Source organism: Apis dorsata, unplaced genomic scaffold (genome assembly GCF_000469605.1).
Source record: "Apis dorsata unplaced genomic scaffold, Apis dorsata 1.3 scaffold_286, whole genome shotgun sequence".
Taxonomy (NCBI): Eukaryota; Metazoa; Arthropoda; class Insecta; order Hymenoptera; family Apidae; genus Apis; species Apis dorsata.
In genome coordinates this window covers 237,228-252,382 of record NW_006263561.1, presented here as the reverse complement: position 1 = coordinate 252,382, position 15,155 = coordinate 237,228, and the positions used below count along the sequence as shown (strand labels likewise).

At 32.4% G+C, this 15,155-nt stretch overlaps 4 protein-coding genes across 8 annotated transcripts in view; 2 read left to right on the top strand and 2 right to left on the bottom strand.

The window, feature by feature from the left end:
- LOC102673462 (G patch domain and ankyrin repeat-containing protein 1 homolog) lies at window positions 1–2,101 on the bottom strand. Its single transcript, XM_006616928.2, has 3 exons — window positions 927–2,101; window positions 479–707; window positions 1–394 (listed from the first exon to the last, which is right to left on the bottom strand). Exons 1-3 carry the CDS (start codon window positions 2,055–2,057, stop codon window positions 225–227), a joined length of 1,530 nt encoding a protein of 509 aa, XP_006616991.1. The 5' UTR covers window positions 2,058–2,101; the 3' UTR covers window positions 1–224.
- A 1,428-nt stretch (window positions 2,102–3,529) lies between these two features.
- Window positions 3,530–4,860, top strand: LOC102673159 (mitochondrial import inner membrane translocase subunit Tim10). Of its 3 annotated transcripts, none has more exons than XM_006616927.2 (2): window positions 3,530–4,080; window positions 4,389–4,860. In XM_006616927.2, exon 2 carries the CDS (start codon window positions 4,555–4,557, stop codon window positions 4,828–4,830), a length of 276 nt encoding a protein of 91 aa, XP_006616990.1. In that variant the 5' UTR covers window positions 3,530–4,080; window positions 4,389–4,554; the 3' UTR covers window positions 4,831–4,860. The 3 variants fall into 3 exon arrangements, with proteins under 3 accessions (XP_006616990.1, XP_006616989.1, XP_006616988.1); XM_006616926.2 differs by having other exon boundaries at window positions 3,897–4,172; XM_006616925.2 differs by having other exon boundaries at window positions 3,902–4,176.
- A 276-nt stretch (window positions 4,861–5,136) lies between these two features.
- LOC102672447 (regulator of chromosome condensation) lies at window positions 5,137–7,699 on the bottom strand. Of its 2 annotated transcripts, none has more exons than XM_006616921.2 (6): window positions 7,499–7,699; window positions 7,308–7,391; window positions 6,580–6,959; window positions 6,127–6,493; window positions 5,763–6,035; window positions 5,137–5,673 (listed from the first exon to the last, which is right to left on the bottom strand). In XM_006616921.2, coding segments are annotated over exons 1-6 (1,296 nt in total). In that variant the 5' UTR covers window positions 7,500–7,699; the 3' UTR covers window positions 5,137–5,482. The 2 variants fall into 2 exon arrangements, with proteins under 2 accessions (XP_006616984.1, XP_006616985.1); XM_006616922.2 differs by having other exon boundaries at window positions 6,580–7,070; window positions 7,499–7,625.
- A 771-nt stretch (window positions 7,700–8,470) lies between these two features.
- The window catches only part of LOC102672945 (kin of IRRE-like protein 2), a 123,898-nt gene continuing 117,213 nt past the window's right edge, over window positions 8,471–15,155 (top strand). The window contains exon 1 of one of the 2 annotated variants that reach the window (XM_006616924.2): window positions 8,471–9,118. Coding sequence is in view for 1 of the 2 variants with exons in the window: in XM_006616923.2 (XP_006616986.1) it covers window positions 9,061–9,118 (58 nt within the window). In the remaining variant the exon portion in view is untranslated. The remainder of the gene's footprint in view (window positions 9,119–15,155) is intronic. The other variant, XM_006616923.2, reaches the window with a different exon arrangement.

Sequence of the window (15,155 nt, the reverse complement as noted above, 5' to 3'; positions counted from 1 at the left end):
ACTAATGAATCAATATTGATATATACATAAATATTATAATGTTAAAATACATGGAAAAAAATAATTTAGATAAATTATCAAAATTACTTAGTAAATAATAATAATATATAATTATTAGTTTTAATTTTATAATATATATTTTTATAATATTATATTATATAATATATAATAGGTAATATATAGTATTATTCCTAATAATTTCTTATTCTAAATTTTAGATATATTTAAGAATTTTGACCTAAATTTTGTTTTATTGCTGACATTTCTTTATAAGACATAGGTTGCAACATTAAACCTGGAACAGATGGATTAAGTTCTAAATCTCTTAATTCATTCACTTTAACTTTTAAATTACTTCTTAGCTTATTAATTTCTATGTCACATTCTTTTTGATCTGTAATATGAAAAAAAAATGTAATTAATTTTTATTCATATTCTAAAATTATAAAAAAAAAAAAATAATAATAAATGAAAATACCTTTAATAAGTAATTCTTCTGCAATTTTGGATGGCATTTTAAGTAATAATGGTCCAATAGTTATCCAAATTTTCTCACAATTCTCTTTCTGCAATGCCCTCATTCCAACTCTATCATTATTTCTTCTTTTATCCAAAGCAATTATTTCTTGTCGATCAGTAAGAATCTCACCTGCTTTTTCTTCCACTTGTTGTATATGTTTTAAAGCCTTCTGCTGATCAAATTTCATCTACAACAAAAATTATGATTAATTATTTATATATTATGAATATTATTGTATCATATGATAAAATATTTCTGTAAATGTAATAAATAATATTATAATTCTTAAATTGAATGGTAATAAAAGAAAAACATTTAAAAAATATAAAAAATCAAAATTACATTCTATTCAGTCTTAGAAATATTATCAAATATTAATCATTTATGTATTATTTTAAGACAAAGCAATACGTAATGCTTTCTCTCTTCTAACTTCCCTATCAAGTAACTTTTCTCTATCTTTCTTCTTCAAACATTTTTGTTTAAATGTTCTAAAATCACTAACTGCTGCAGGATCTTTAGGTTTAAAATGAGTCACTCTATATTCTTTTTCATTACATTGTCCTAGTCCTTTTCTATCAGATTTTAAACAGGTTTTAATAGGATATTTTATTCCTTTTCCTGTAGGACCAAGACCACCTTGTTCATCCCATCCACAATTTAATAATATTTTATAACCTTTATTTTGTTTTGATATCCCATACATTGTATTTTTTAATTTTGGTTTACTATTGAAAATATGAAGTGTAGATGTTTCATGTTTTTTCCAAGTTGTTTGGTAAAAATTAGTCTTGCAAATTTTACAATAAAATCCCTCATTGAATGCCTCCTCTATATTATCATTATCTCTATGTATATTGTCTTTATAATTTTTCAAAAGTCCTACAGATTCTGATTTTATCTGTAATAAAGTATCTGCATTTTTTTCTGAATCATTTGTATTTTTTTCTTGTAATGTTTTGTTACATACAGATTCTGATTTTTTCTTAAGTAAGGCAACTATATTCAAATAATTTTTTTTTAATGCCAATTGTGCTGCAGTAAGACCAGATTTTTCTTTAGCTTTTTTATTGGCACCAAGGTTTAATAAAAATTCTATAATATCCAAATGACCACAATATGCAGCTGACATGAGAGGAGTCCAACCAAAATCATCAGTCAAATTAACATTTTCCCATGTTACATATTTTGATAAAAATTTTAAGTCTTTTTGTTCTACTGCTTTTAATATTGTATTAATTGTCACTTTTTCCTGAGTAAACTGATTCTTCTTTTTTTCATTCGACGAAAACGGTTTTGGTATTGAATTGCAATTATTAAATGTTTTTAATTTATGTTTATGTGCAGATTGTAAAATCATATCACTTTGTTCGGATATAATTTCTTCGTATGCCTTCTTTGCTTCATCTCCTTTGAAATATAAGCAATCATCTTTCTTTTCATTAAATATTGTTGGAATAGTATCGCAAGTTTCTCGAACGAACGTTTTCCATGTAATATCGATATTATGAGTAAAAAAATTATTTTGTTTTAACATTTCACATTAATGTTTAACTTTAATTTTTATATATTAAAATTAATATATGGCAGTATTTATAAAGATATTATAAAATAAATTAATTTTTTTAATTAAACAGCAATTACCTTCATAATCACTGTAAGCAAATAAGTAAATCAATAGTATTTTTATTATCAATTAATCTGTTTCATTAAATTAAAATCATAAATGAGACACAAAATAAATTTATCATTTAATACATTTCTTCTTCCACGTTTTAGGTTTAGATTTTTTAACGTTTTAAAGTTTTTTAACCTTTTCAATATTGTTTCTAACTTTATTGATTTAATATAGCACTACTATGAGAAATAACCAATAGAATGCTTCGATGTTCAATCTTTTTCCATATATATCGAAGTATACAGAAACGAAAAGTCTTTGTAAAATTTTCATAGAACATTTCTATTTAATTTTCTTGTTGTTAGAATTAATAATATTAATATCATGAACGAGGAATAAAATAAATTATTTAATGAATATAAGATAAATATTTAATAGAATTTTATTTTTCATATTTCAAAATATCAATTACGTAAAAAAAAGAGAATGTTTGGTACGCCTTCTTTAAATATAAAAATTATATTTAATTTAATTACAAAAATTAATATTATATAATATATATAAATAGATTTTAAATATAATTTCTTTAATACATCTTTTGATAAATATCTCTATGCATTGTATATATATATTCTGTACATATTATATATATCGAATTATATTCATAGATTTTTTGATTATATGAATTGTACATAATGAGTCATACTCATGTATAAATAACAGTATCTTTGTATTTTTAATTACAACATAATGAAAATAATATCAATTTGTAAAATTTTTTCATAAAAATAGATTTAAATATGATGCTATAATATTAAATTTATTTATATTATACTTGCTTTTACAATTATAAATATTAGTTATATATAATTAAAAGTAGAAAGTAAAAAATTGAAAATTTGATGAAAAGAAAACAATAAAATTAATCAAATATAGAAATCATGTTTTGAAGACATAAATTTTATAACACAAATATAATATAAGAAAAATAAATAAGTAAAAAAAAAGAAAGATTAAAAATTATGAAATCAATGACATTTTTAGAGTATCGTAAATAAAATATAAATAAAAAAAAAAAAATGAATAGTAAAAACAAATAATAAAAATAAAAAAGAATTAACTATCAATGCTATCTCTTAAATATTAAAAACATTTAAACACAGTAAAATACAATAAAAATTAAGAATTAATGCCATGTTTCCAATATTTTTGGAAAAATATTTTTGACATTCAAGAAATGCTGTTGATGATTAATTTTTATTCTATCTATTTGCTCTTCTACTATTTGCTTTTTTTAGTTTCATTTGCGGCATTTTAAAGATGGCGATTTCACAATTTTCTTTCTATTTCTAACTTCCGTTATTTGTTCTGCTTATCTATATTTGTTCAATAAAATTTACTCCTATACTATATTTGATTAATTTTAATAATTTTTTTTTATTGAATTTATTGATTAAAAACTTAAATAATTTTATTAAACAAGTAATAATAATAATATTTAATCAATTATATTAATTTTATGTGCAACTTGTTACATTAAATAAATCTTCTTATCAAGAGTTGAAATTGTTTTATTCACTATTATTATTGAAAATAATTAATATTTGATAAATTATTATTTCAAATAATTTTTAATGATTAAATTTTAATTTTAATTAATTAATATGTAACTTTTATTTTTATATTTTTATTTTTTATATCATATATATATTTATTCTTTTTTTATTTTTACATGGAAAGTAAATTAAAAAGTAGGGTGACATACATTTTATTAAATTTTTTTAATTTAGTGTTTCATAATATGTTTCATAATATGTTTCATAATATGTAATGTTAGATCTATGTTGTACATCATCTATGGTAAAAATTACATGATCGTATTTTACTTAGTCACATGATCGCATAATAGCGTGGTCACAAAGTTATATGAATGAATGTACAGGTATATAAACAATTAATTTTTATTATAGAAATATTTTATGACATTTAAAAAAGAATGGCTTTACAAAATTGTACGAAGATAGCGATTGGATGGTAGGTATGTAAATGTAAGATATTTCAATCGCTGTTCTGTCGTAATAGCCGTTTTTTTGTGGTTAACTTTTTACATAAGAATCTTGTATTTGTATTTTTATTTAAAATTTAGTAACATTTATGTTTCTTTGTATTTAATAATATATAATTGTTATCATTAATATTATATATTTAATTTGATTTTGAACTTAGTAAGTAGATAATCTTTTTTTACAGGTTTATATCTGCTGGAATAGGAGTATATGCTTTTTCAAAAGCAAGAAAAAATATAAATGCAAAAAGATATAAAAATATGAAAACGAGACAGTTCCAGATTTCTAATAATTAGACTTATTTGTGCATTTAAATAATTGTAAAATAATAATTGATAATTATTTAAAAAATGGCTGCATTACCTCAGTTTAGTGAAGAACAATTGAAGTTAGTACGAGATATAGAAATAGAAATGATGACTGATATGTTTCATCGTATGACAGCAGCATGTCACAGAAAATGTATTCCACCAAAATATACTAGTTCAGAATTAAGTAAAGGTGAATCTGTATGTCTTGATCGTTGTATTGCTAAATACTTAGATGTACAAGAACGTATTGGGAAAAAATTACAACAAATTTCTTTGCAAGAAGGCAAAATTGTAGAACAACCAAAATTAAGTTAAACAAAATAAAATAGTTTATTAAGAGAAATATCAATGGTAATTTTATTTTTATTCATTCTATCTAATCATTTTTTTAAGATTTCAATCTTTCTAAAGGATAATTAATAATTACATCAATTATATTTATTATAAGATTAAACAATTTTTAAAAACATAGAATAAATTATAATAACATCTTTATTCTGTATTTAATTATACAATGTGAATAAAATTTAAATATGATTCAGAATTAATTAAATACTTAATATTTTTGAAACATTAATATAAGTAATAAAACTTAATTCAGGTCTATATAACAAAGATACATTTTTTAATAATATATAATTCACAAGTAGAAAAGTGTTTTATTTCATCATAATACAATCAAGTAGAAAAAATAACAATGCAATCAAAAAATCAGTCGATATATTAATTATATAAACACAATGATGCAATTTTTTTTAGCACAAAAAAATTATGTACAAATATAAGTATCGTCTTACTATCGAAATTACGATACATCTTCAGAATTAGTTTTATTTGTTAGTTTCTCCTTCAATATAATTTTTGTTCAAGGAGAATAAAAATCATTAATTCCTTTTTCCCTTCGTTGTCCAAATTATTATCACATATATGAAACACTTTAAATTTAAATCTAACAAGTCATTTAATATTAACCAGCTGTTTTTTCTTTCATTGGATGGATTGTTGCTAATGTTAATGTATGTTGACCTCCACCCGCGACTCGTACTACTGTTTTTCCTTCCAATTGTTTTCCTTTGACTAGTGTAGGTTCTTCAACATCCTCTTCTTCTCCTGTACCTAGCTGGCCACTTGAACCCATACCCCATGAATATAAATCTCCTATACATACGAAGATAAAAATACTAAATATTTAACAATATAATAATATAAAAATAACGATAAATAATGATGTTAGCAAAGAATGCTACCTAATTCAGTGACAGCAAAAGATTGGGCACTACCTGCTGCAACATCAATACATTTAAAGGAACTTAAATTAGGAACTAGTGTTAATTCTTTTGCATCCAAACAATTAGAACCAAGTCCAAGACGTCCATATTCTTTACGGCCCATAACAAATACTTGACCAGAATCATCTAAGGCAATAGTATGATGTTGCCCACTGCTAATATGCCTCCAAACTTTTCCACTAAATGTTTTTGAAACTTGCGGATGAAAATGAGTTACAGGATCTTTTAAACCTAAAATTTAATTATTATTTGCAATTATTTTTATAATTTTTTAAAAGAATTTTTATGCACTTTTATTTATTAATATTTTATTTTAACTTACCAATTTGATAATAATTATTTAATCCAAATACATATATATCTCCCTTTTGATATTCTTTAGCAAATGTACAATATGTTCCAGCCCAAATGTCATCAAATTCTAATTTCTTAGTAACTTTAAATTCAACTAAAGCAGGAGTTAATAAAGGACCCATACCATGACGGGTATTTCTACTAGCTGTTCTGGCAGCTACTCGTCCCAATTGACCTTGTTCTCCACAACCGCATGTATATACATGTCCATTTTTATCAAGTAACACTAAATGATCAGCACCAGATGCTATTTTAACTACGTTTACATTAGGCAGTATTTCTATTGGAAACCGTTCATTTCCTTTTAATGTTAGACCCATAGTACCATGAGAATCCTTAAATAATAAATATAATTTTGTTAACATCAATGCAATTAATAAGATAAGAAAATTTATATTTGAAATGTAAAAAAAAATTATACCCTAAAAGAGCCCCATGCAAAAACTCGTCCATCTTCTAATAAAGCAGCACTATGAGAATCTCCAGCTGTCACTTGAATAGCTTTACTTGGTAATTCAACGGAACCAGGTTCAGTCTCAGAACCATCCTTAGATGTATCTCGTCCCAATGCTCCTTCGTCATTGCATCCAAATGTTAATACTTCTCCGGTTTGTCTTAGGCACACATTGTGCATACCACCAGCTGCTACAGATATTATATCTTGATATCCAGGTACAACTGCTGGTCGTGTTTTTTCAACAACTTCTTCTCCTAAACCTAGTTGTCCAACATCGCCTTGTCCAAATACTAATAATACGCCGCCAGTCGCAGATTGTCGTAAATCAGGTTTCACAACTAATTCTGTGAAATGCATGCAAATGTCTAGTACTATTTTATGGTATTTGGTTTAGAGAGGTACAATTATGTTTGTGCCGATCCACATTTGCCGCAGGACACGTAATATTCGCGGCACTATAACAGAAAAATTATTACGACGGTTTCACGAAATTTTTTATCTAAAAATACTAATTTATTTCTAACTACCAATTAAAAGAAAGCAATAATTATCGATCGTGAAACACATTGTCTAAACATATCCATGTGCTTCGCGGTTATATATTTCGATCAAATTTTTCTGGGCTAATATATTTTTCGACGCTAAAAATAAATTGTAAAAAATAACTTAATACTGACGAAATAATAATTTACCTTGTTTTTTCCTTATCTGTTTTGGCTCTCGTGGGCCTTTTGCAGAATTGTGAGCTGGCCGTTTTGTTGCTTTCCTTGGCGGCACTAAAAGTATACCAAGGTTATGTTTACAAATATGTGTATAAAACTCTTTTTATGACTGTCACATATGGATAAATAAGCGATTTTAATATCGCCACTTATATACGTACTACTTTTTTAATATAATTGTTTTGTAAATGGAATATATAGCGCCTTGTAGTCAATTGGCGCCAAAAGTTACAATGATGCTGACCTCGCGACTGTTGCGCAACTCACGAGAGGCGCTAACGTCTGGCTTACACAGAAAACGCGTCACGTTATTATCGTCGGCTGATTTTCAACTATAGACTTCACTTCCGATATACAAAACATAATTCTTCTAACGGAAATTTTATCCCTTCCTTTTTGACTATTTAATACGTATGTACACATTTTGATCCGGTTTATTTGGGATTGTGTAAATTGCGACAAGCATTTAATTGTCAATAAAAAGAACAGATTACTTTAAGCCAGTCATAATGTATTTAATAATATTTACATATACATATATGTATATTTATAATTATCATAAATAAGTATTTTACTTTTTATTTATTACTATACATATTTCCAGTGATGATATATTATATTTAAAAAATTATATTTATTAAAAATTATATAATAATTTTTTATTATCGAATCATCTAAGATGTAATTTGTAAATATTAAAATATATAAAATATGTAAAATAAATAAAAAAAGTAAAAATTTATTTTCTTTATAGATCAGTAATTCATTATAAAAGTCTAATTATAAATTTCCGTTACGTCAAATTGCTTATCATAATTTTATCTAATTATTGTATTATACTTCTTGTCTTATTCTTTTCAGAAATGTTTGCGGATTTGGCAATATGCATCAAATATTTTTAAACAAAATTTCGTTGATAATATGAAACGTAAAAAAAGAGAAAAATAAAAGTGACGAATGAAATAAAAAAACGTGTTAATTTAATTACATGAGGAATATTTGATTTGAAGGGAATGGAAATATTATTGGAAGAAAATGGAATAATTATACAACGTGTAATTATACAACTCTATTATACAACGTGTAATGATTTTTCTCATACGTTTTACTACAGTGTTTCAAATTCATTCAATACGACGATTTCGATGCATGCTTCGAATTATTCGATGTCATCAATTCATTTTTTTTTAAGATAGAATGCGATACGATTCATGCTAAATCGTAAATTAAAAAGAGGTACCTTGTCTAAGTTGGTCCCTTTTGATCCACGATATGTCTCGTAGACAGTCGACGAGAGATGGAGTCAGACAGGGTGAAGAGGGAAGGGGATGAATTTGAACCAGAGGGGGCTGGCCGGTTATCAGAGGGGTCAGATACGTTGGTGCGCGCCAGTCGAAGCCGAGACTTCGTCCGCGCAACTTCTCGTGGACTTTGTCTGTCGAACGGTCTTTTCCGTTCGAACTCTTTCGACTCGACGGTTCACCATTCGTGTTCCCTTTCATTCAAACTTCCTCGTCATTTTTTTTTTTCTTTTAAAAAGTCAAAAAGAAAAATATTTCATACGATTATTTATAACATGTTTGTTCGTAATCGAAGGAACTTTTGAAATTCGCGGGTTTGTGTTTACATTTGAATCACGTTCGAAGGAACGAACAAATTGCATCAGTTTGAAACCGAGAGTTCTGCGATAAGAAGAGCAGTTCATGTAGAAAAATCAAGAATCATGACGAAAGTGCGCCAATACAGATTTCTTCCGCTTCTCGTGCATATCCTTCTTGGCGGTAAGTTTGAAAACATTCCTTTCTCATCGTCCCATCGCTCCGACTGAAATGTTTCTTTCTTTCCTTTCTATTTTCTTTTATTTTCCATTTTATTTTCTTTTTTTGTTTCGAACATTACGAAGTAACTTTTGTAACCCAACGATTGTTTTAGATTTTTTTTACATTATTACACGTATCGAAAATTTGCGCCTTTATATTTATTGTATTTATTTAATTAAAATATTTATTGCTATTGCCTCGATGTAAAAATATTCAAATTGCAAGTGTAATACGAAAATTTCTCTTTATTTCGGTTAAAGCGCAACGCAAGTTGATCTTTTGTAAAACCAATTCCTTGAATCTTTCCCCGTGAATTTGCTCGCGAAAAAGCTTAGCCCATTTGACAAGATCTATTCGAAGCTCGTCTCTAATCGAATCGATTAGACTCGATCATGCACCAAGTCGCCAGTCGTCGGTCTCTCAATCAGACTAAGTGGTTTCTCAAATGCAAGAAACTGCGCATCGTTTTGCCAAGTTTACACGTGCTTTTAACAAGTACAATACTATTGTCGGAGGAAAGCATTGAACGACGAAGAAACGACGGGAAGACGTATTCTTGCATTTTCTAAATTCTTCGAGCATCGAGGTCTTTTGCTCCCGAAGAAACCGTTACCTTCGATATCGGATATTTTCGAGATCCTTGCTTTCGATTTGCAACGCTTTTTCCAAAGATCTATCTATCCTCCATCGCTCTTTTCCTTCTTCGACTTTCTTTCGCAATCTCTCACCATTTTCTTACGATTTAGAATGAAAATAAGAAAAAAGAAAAAGGGACAGCAACAGACGTACTACGAACGTACAAAAGCGAACGAAAGAATTAAGTTTGATTTTGTAAGGCGTGATATAAAATTCGGTGGGAATACCGATGGGAAATACGCGATAAAAAGCGAACGAAAATTCGCAGGAAACGCCATAGCCGCGAGTATAAATACATATACATAGAGATGGGGGAGAGAGGAAGGGGGGCAAAGCGAACGGGCAATCGGCCTGTGAAAGCACGAACAAAGGGATCAAGCGAAACAAAGAGAGAGAGGGAAAGAGAGAGAGAGAGAGAAAAAAATAAATCCGCAACCCAGTTTTCTCGTTATCAATCATTCGGCCGATATTTCGAAAGTACGAGCGTGGCCGATGGAAAATCCGCGGGATGAACGGTACCGATGGGGAAACGTTTCCGGTAATTCGATAATCGTCCGGAGTACAGGAGAGGAAGGGAAGGTTAACCGACTCGGCCATGCCTCGCAAAATTCTGTTTCACCGAGAACGTTGAACGGAACACATCGAACGAAATATCGTGGCCCGAATGGAAAGGTGATGAATTTATTCGAATCGCGGTTTCGTGGATCCCATCCCATCCCATCCCATCCCATCCCATCGTGATATTTCTCTATCGCGAGGCATGGGCGCGCTTTTCGATTTTTATCGACTAATTGGTCGACGAATCGATTCTCCAATCGCAACATCCTATCTCTCCGCGCGTCAGCGGGGAGAAACTTTCGAAAATGGGAATCACTTCGAGTTTCTCAAGATTCGATTTCATCTTTTCATCTAGATATCGTTTATCGCGATGTACGATGTATATTGGACGGAAGGGAAGGGAAGGGAAGAAGAAAACTAGTTTCAGGTGCGTACAATCAAGAAGACTTAACACAAGATCGAGGAGACTTAATTAATATCGAGGAGATACTTCGCGGCTTAGGATCGGATTACTCGTTCGAGGAAATCTTTCGAGGAGAGACGGGGAGATGGGGAGGGCGCCAACTTTTCCTCCGAGAGGAAGGAGGAAAAGCGAGGCGGAAAAAGAGACCTTGGAGGAGGGAAAGAAAGAAGACGCAGGATGAAGGAAGGAATAGCGATCAGCTATTTCCACCTCGAGGACTCGTTGAATATGCATGAAACAATCGCATATCTCATGCAATTAGCCGAGGCAAATCTTTTTCCTTCGTTTCCTTTTCAACTTGCTCCCGTCTTTTTTCCCCAACTTGTTCCTCCCTTCCTCCCTTTCGTTCTCCTCGTTTCGTTTGTTCCCCCTTATCCTCGAGGTGCAGAAGGAAACTTGACTCTAATCAGTGAGCATTTGCAATTTTCGCGGACAGTACCCAGATGCAAATTAAATCGCGCCAATTCACATTTTTCCATCGATAAACTTTTTTATTTCACCCATCCATTTTCCCATCTTCTGTGTTTTTCCCCCGTGCGTGCATGTTCCTCGATATTTTTCTCCCTCTTCTCCCTCTCTCTCTCTGTATATAATTAAAGAATTTCGTTCGCGCCAACTTTTCCCACTAATTTCCCGCGCTTGATTTTTCCAAGTGGATCGACCGAAATCCTCCCAGCACCAGAGGAGATTGGAAAACGATAGACAGTTGTAGGTGTTGTTGCCACGAAAAGGCTCGGGGCTCGTTTAAACATTAACCAGTTTGGAGCGTGCTTTAATGTCTCTTCTCGGGGAAGGAACAAAAAAAGAAAAAAAAAGAGATGGAGAAATAGACAGAGCGAGAGGGAGAGAGAGAGAGAGAGAGAGAGGGAGAGCGAGTTGTCGCGGCGCGAAAACACGTTCCGTTGACTCGACAAACATTTTGTTCGCGGTCCTCCACCGATACCTCGTTGCCACGGATCCCAAATGCTTTCGCGTTTTCCTGGGAATCTCGTTCTTTTTAAGAAGAAAAAAAAAAGAGAAAAAAAAGGAGAAAAAAAAGGCGGTCTTTCCGCTCGGTAAAAGAGCACTCCGTGACTCGCGACTCGGTGTGTTCTCAGAAAACACCCATCGGGATCGCGGCTGAGTATACTCCGAGCAATGCTTGATCGAGTCAAAGTTATTTTTACGCGCTTGGTCTTAACGAATTGTCTTCTCCGTAATTTGCACACATTTCTCCGTTCGAAGAATTTTTTAACATTTGGCAATTTGTAGTCAATCTAATTGTAGTAAGTAGAATATATATAAAGGATATAGAGATGTCGAGAAGGAAGAATCAATTTTGGAGATTGAGAAAAAATAAAGAAAAGGTAGGGGGATAATTTTTGGTTTGAATATTCTTGGGAATAACGAACAAGATTAGACGAGTTAAACAAGTGGACCGTTCGAGCACGCGTAAAATATCAAAGTGGGCTTTGTGCTGCTACTTTGTCGTTAACGAGTATTAATTTTCGTACGAGGAAATATGGGTCAAAAGTTGGCCGCAAAATGGTGAAACGGACCGCGGATCGAGCGGGATGAGACCGCACGGACGGAGTTAGGCCACGGTTTTCAACTAGTTTTAATCTGCCCCAAGTTCAGTTTTGTAGTAAGTTTGCTTTGTCACATTACCGCTTCGAACTTCAGATATTTTCTTTATTTACCGTTCACAGTCTCGCTGAGAATTTTATTTATTTTCTTCAAAACGCAAACGAACATTCCATTTTTCCCCAGAATGAGTCGAAAGAAAACGAAGAATTCTTCGTTCTCGAATGATACGGGTTTCCCATGGTTCGATGTTTTTCTCGGTGGATGTAATGCTTCAATGCATCGAATATCCGAGAAACATTAGACTCGTCTGCCAAAAGATTCTCCAACAGAAATGCATTCTCGAAACGACGAGGATTCGAGGATATCGAGTCGTCCCTTGGATTCGCACAGATTTCGATTCGATCGGATCGAGAAGAATCGTAACGCACGGCGCCAAAAAGTTCTTTTCGAACTTTGATTAAACGAGGGATGAATCTCCTTGCATCCCCTTGTATTCTTTGCCATCCTTGCGTTAGCCTCCCTCTCTCTATAAATTTCGGATCGTTCCCTTTGAAACAAAGTCGAGACAAAAGCGGTCGAATCGTTGAAGAGGGCAGCTTTCCCTTTGTTCCCTATATACGACACGAGCCATTTAACGTAACGTCTTTTCTTCTATCGCTGGATGGACACGTGTTTCTCTCGACTCGATCCTTCCTTGCAAACTTTCCTCGATCTTTCGACTCGACCACCACCGATCCATTTCTCTTTTCACGATTCCGTGGTGAAAAATATTCCCGGTAGTCGGTGAATCGGAAATGCGCGGCGTCAGAAAACGGTGGAAACAATTACATGGCCGGGAACGTTGGGTAACAGGGTGAATTATACGAGAGCAGAGGGTGGAATATAGCGTTATCCGGCGTGTCCGGTAATTTGAAAGTCTAATGCGAGCTAGAATGATTTTTCTGAAAGGGGTCGCACGGCCCGCAGTGTTTCGCTTCGTGCCACCTGTTGGGGGTGTGAATCCCATAAACTCTCCCTCCGGGCTAGCCTTTCTCTCCGATAAACAATTCCAAGCTTTTAAGTAATTGGTACGCTCGTCTTGGAAACGGTCGAAACAATCGGATTCTCTTCTCTTCAGAGAAGCCACCGTTTCCCGTTTCGTTTTGTATTCACCCAACCTTCACGGACGTGGCGAATCTTGTATTCGATTAACCCGGATCTCGAAAAACGGTTGAGATAGAACGTCCCCCCGTGAATCGAAAAAGGACGACACTTTTTCTTCTAATCCATTAACCGTACGTGTACACCTATTCCAGTTGATCGGTCGATGGAAAGAAATTTCTCTCCTCTGCGTCGTGTTCCTGTTGATTTTTAATGAGAAACCCCTGATTGTAATCCGATTGTAATTTCGATTTTCAGGATGATATCGGATCCCAAGCTCGCTACCAGAAAATACCGAACACGGATCCACGAGGCTTTCCTGTTAATCAAGTAGCGGTTTTAAACGGCTTGCTCGGTTTACGCGGCGAGCATTATTCTCGCGGCTTCCATCGATTTGTACGCGCTATTTGTTTTGTTTTGCGATGAAATACCTTCCCTCTTCCCGCCATAAATCGAGATGTGCCCGTCGAGATCCGCGATACAACGAAGTCGTAAATTAATGCATCAAGTACAGGGACGATTAGTGTATTAGTGTTCGAGTATGCACTACTATGCCCGAAAGTATTCAGATATTTTCGAAAGAGAGGTATATTTTAATTATAAAGTTGAACGGATGAAAGCATCTCCATTGATTTCATTCTTTATATATATATATGTATAAAACGTAAAATATAATAGGTATGTAATAACAGAATAGGTATTCATAATCATCGAATTTTGTAGGATTTTATTTCAAAAATAAATTTCAGGTATTACTTCATCAGGTGTTTTTAATTTTTTAAAATATTGGAGACACTTTCAAACGGATTTAAATCGATAACGAAAACCGTTTCTAGGATAATGTACGGTTTTTTAGAAGCGTATGCTGGAAATTCGAGAATTTTCATACGGGACGGAAATAAATTGCAAAATTTCAGAGACGTGAAAATGTGATACAATTCCCCAAGATCGTTATAAGTTAATTTTATCACACGAATCCTTTTACACAGGATTTTCGGTCCCTTTGAAAATCATTGCAAAATCGAGTTTCATCGAGGCTGACCTCAAGCTTTGACATTCTTCCCTCCACTATCGCGAAAAAACTTCATGCTACTCATTCGTGTCGGTTTTCCCTCCGCGCAGAAGAGAGAGAGAGGAATCGTGCAATTCCCCTTTACGAAGCACGAAGTAATTTTCAAACAGAGCGTGTCACGATACAACGGCTCGATAAATGTCTTTGCACGGGATAAATTCAAATAGATGCCTCGTAAAATACTTGTCCATCCCGGTTCCTGTTTTTTTCCCCTCCCCTCCTCTCCTTTTTTTTTTACACCCACCGCGGTATTTTATAGCGGCTCTCGACTGCACCAGGGGTATATAACGGCCGAGGAACGAATCAGAAATCACCGCGTCGCCGACGCGAACGTCGATCGTAACTTCTACTTTGTCGGCTCGACTTCGGCTAACGCCACCCCAACCCAGACCAAACGTTTCGATCGCGCACTTTGTTTTCCATTTTCTCGCCCCTCTTCTCTCCTCCCCCTCTCTTCCCTCCTCCCTCGAGGCTTCTCCCTCGAGATGCATCCGCGCATTTCGAAGATATATCCTCGGGATGGATCCCGATATACGAGTTTATGTCCAAGAAAACTGTAACTG

Bases quoted from the DNA above. Each gene is read 5' to 3' on its own strand.
- LOC102673462 (XM_006616928.2), bottom strand. From the start codon at position 2,057: ATGTTAAAACAAAATAATTTTTTTACTCATAATATCGATATTACATGG. The intron at 708-926 runs GCTTTGTCTTAA...TTTTTGTTGTAG, and splicing joins GAGAGAAAGCATTACGTATT to ATGAAATTTGATCAGCAGAA. The intron at 395-478 runs GTATTTTCATTT...TTCATATTACAG, and splicing joins AGAAGAATTACTTATTAAAG to ATCAAAAAGAATGTGACATA.
- LOC102672447 (XM_006616921.2), bottom strand. The intron at 6,036-6,126 runs GTAAGTTAAAAT...ATTAAATTTTAG, and splicing joins AAATAATTATTATCAAATTG to GTTTAAAAGATCCTGTAACT. The intron at 5,674-5,762 runs GTAGCATTCTTT...TCGTATGTATAG, and splicing joins TTTTGCTGTCACTGAATTAG to GAGATTTATATTCATGGGGT.
- LOC102673159 (XM_006616927.2), top strand. From the start codon at position 4,555: ATGGCTGCATTACCTCAGTTTAGTGAAGAACAATTGAAGTTAGTACGA.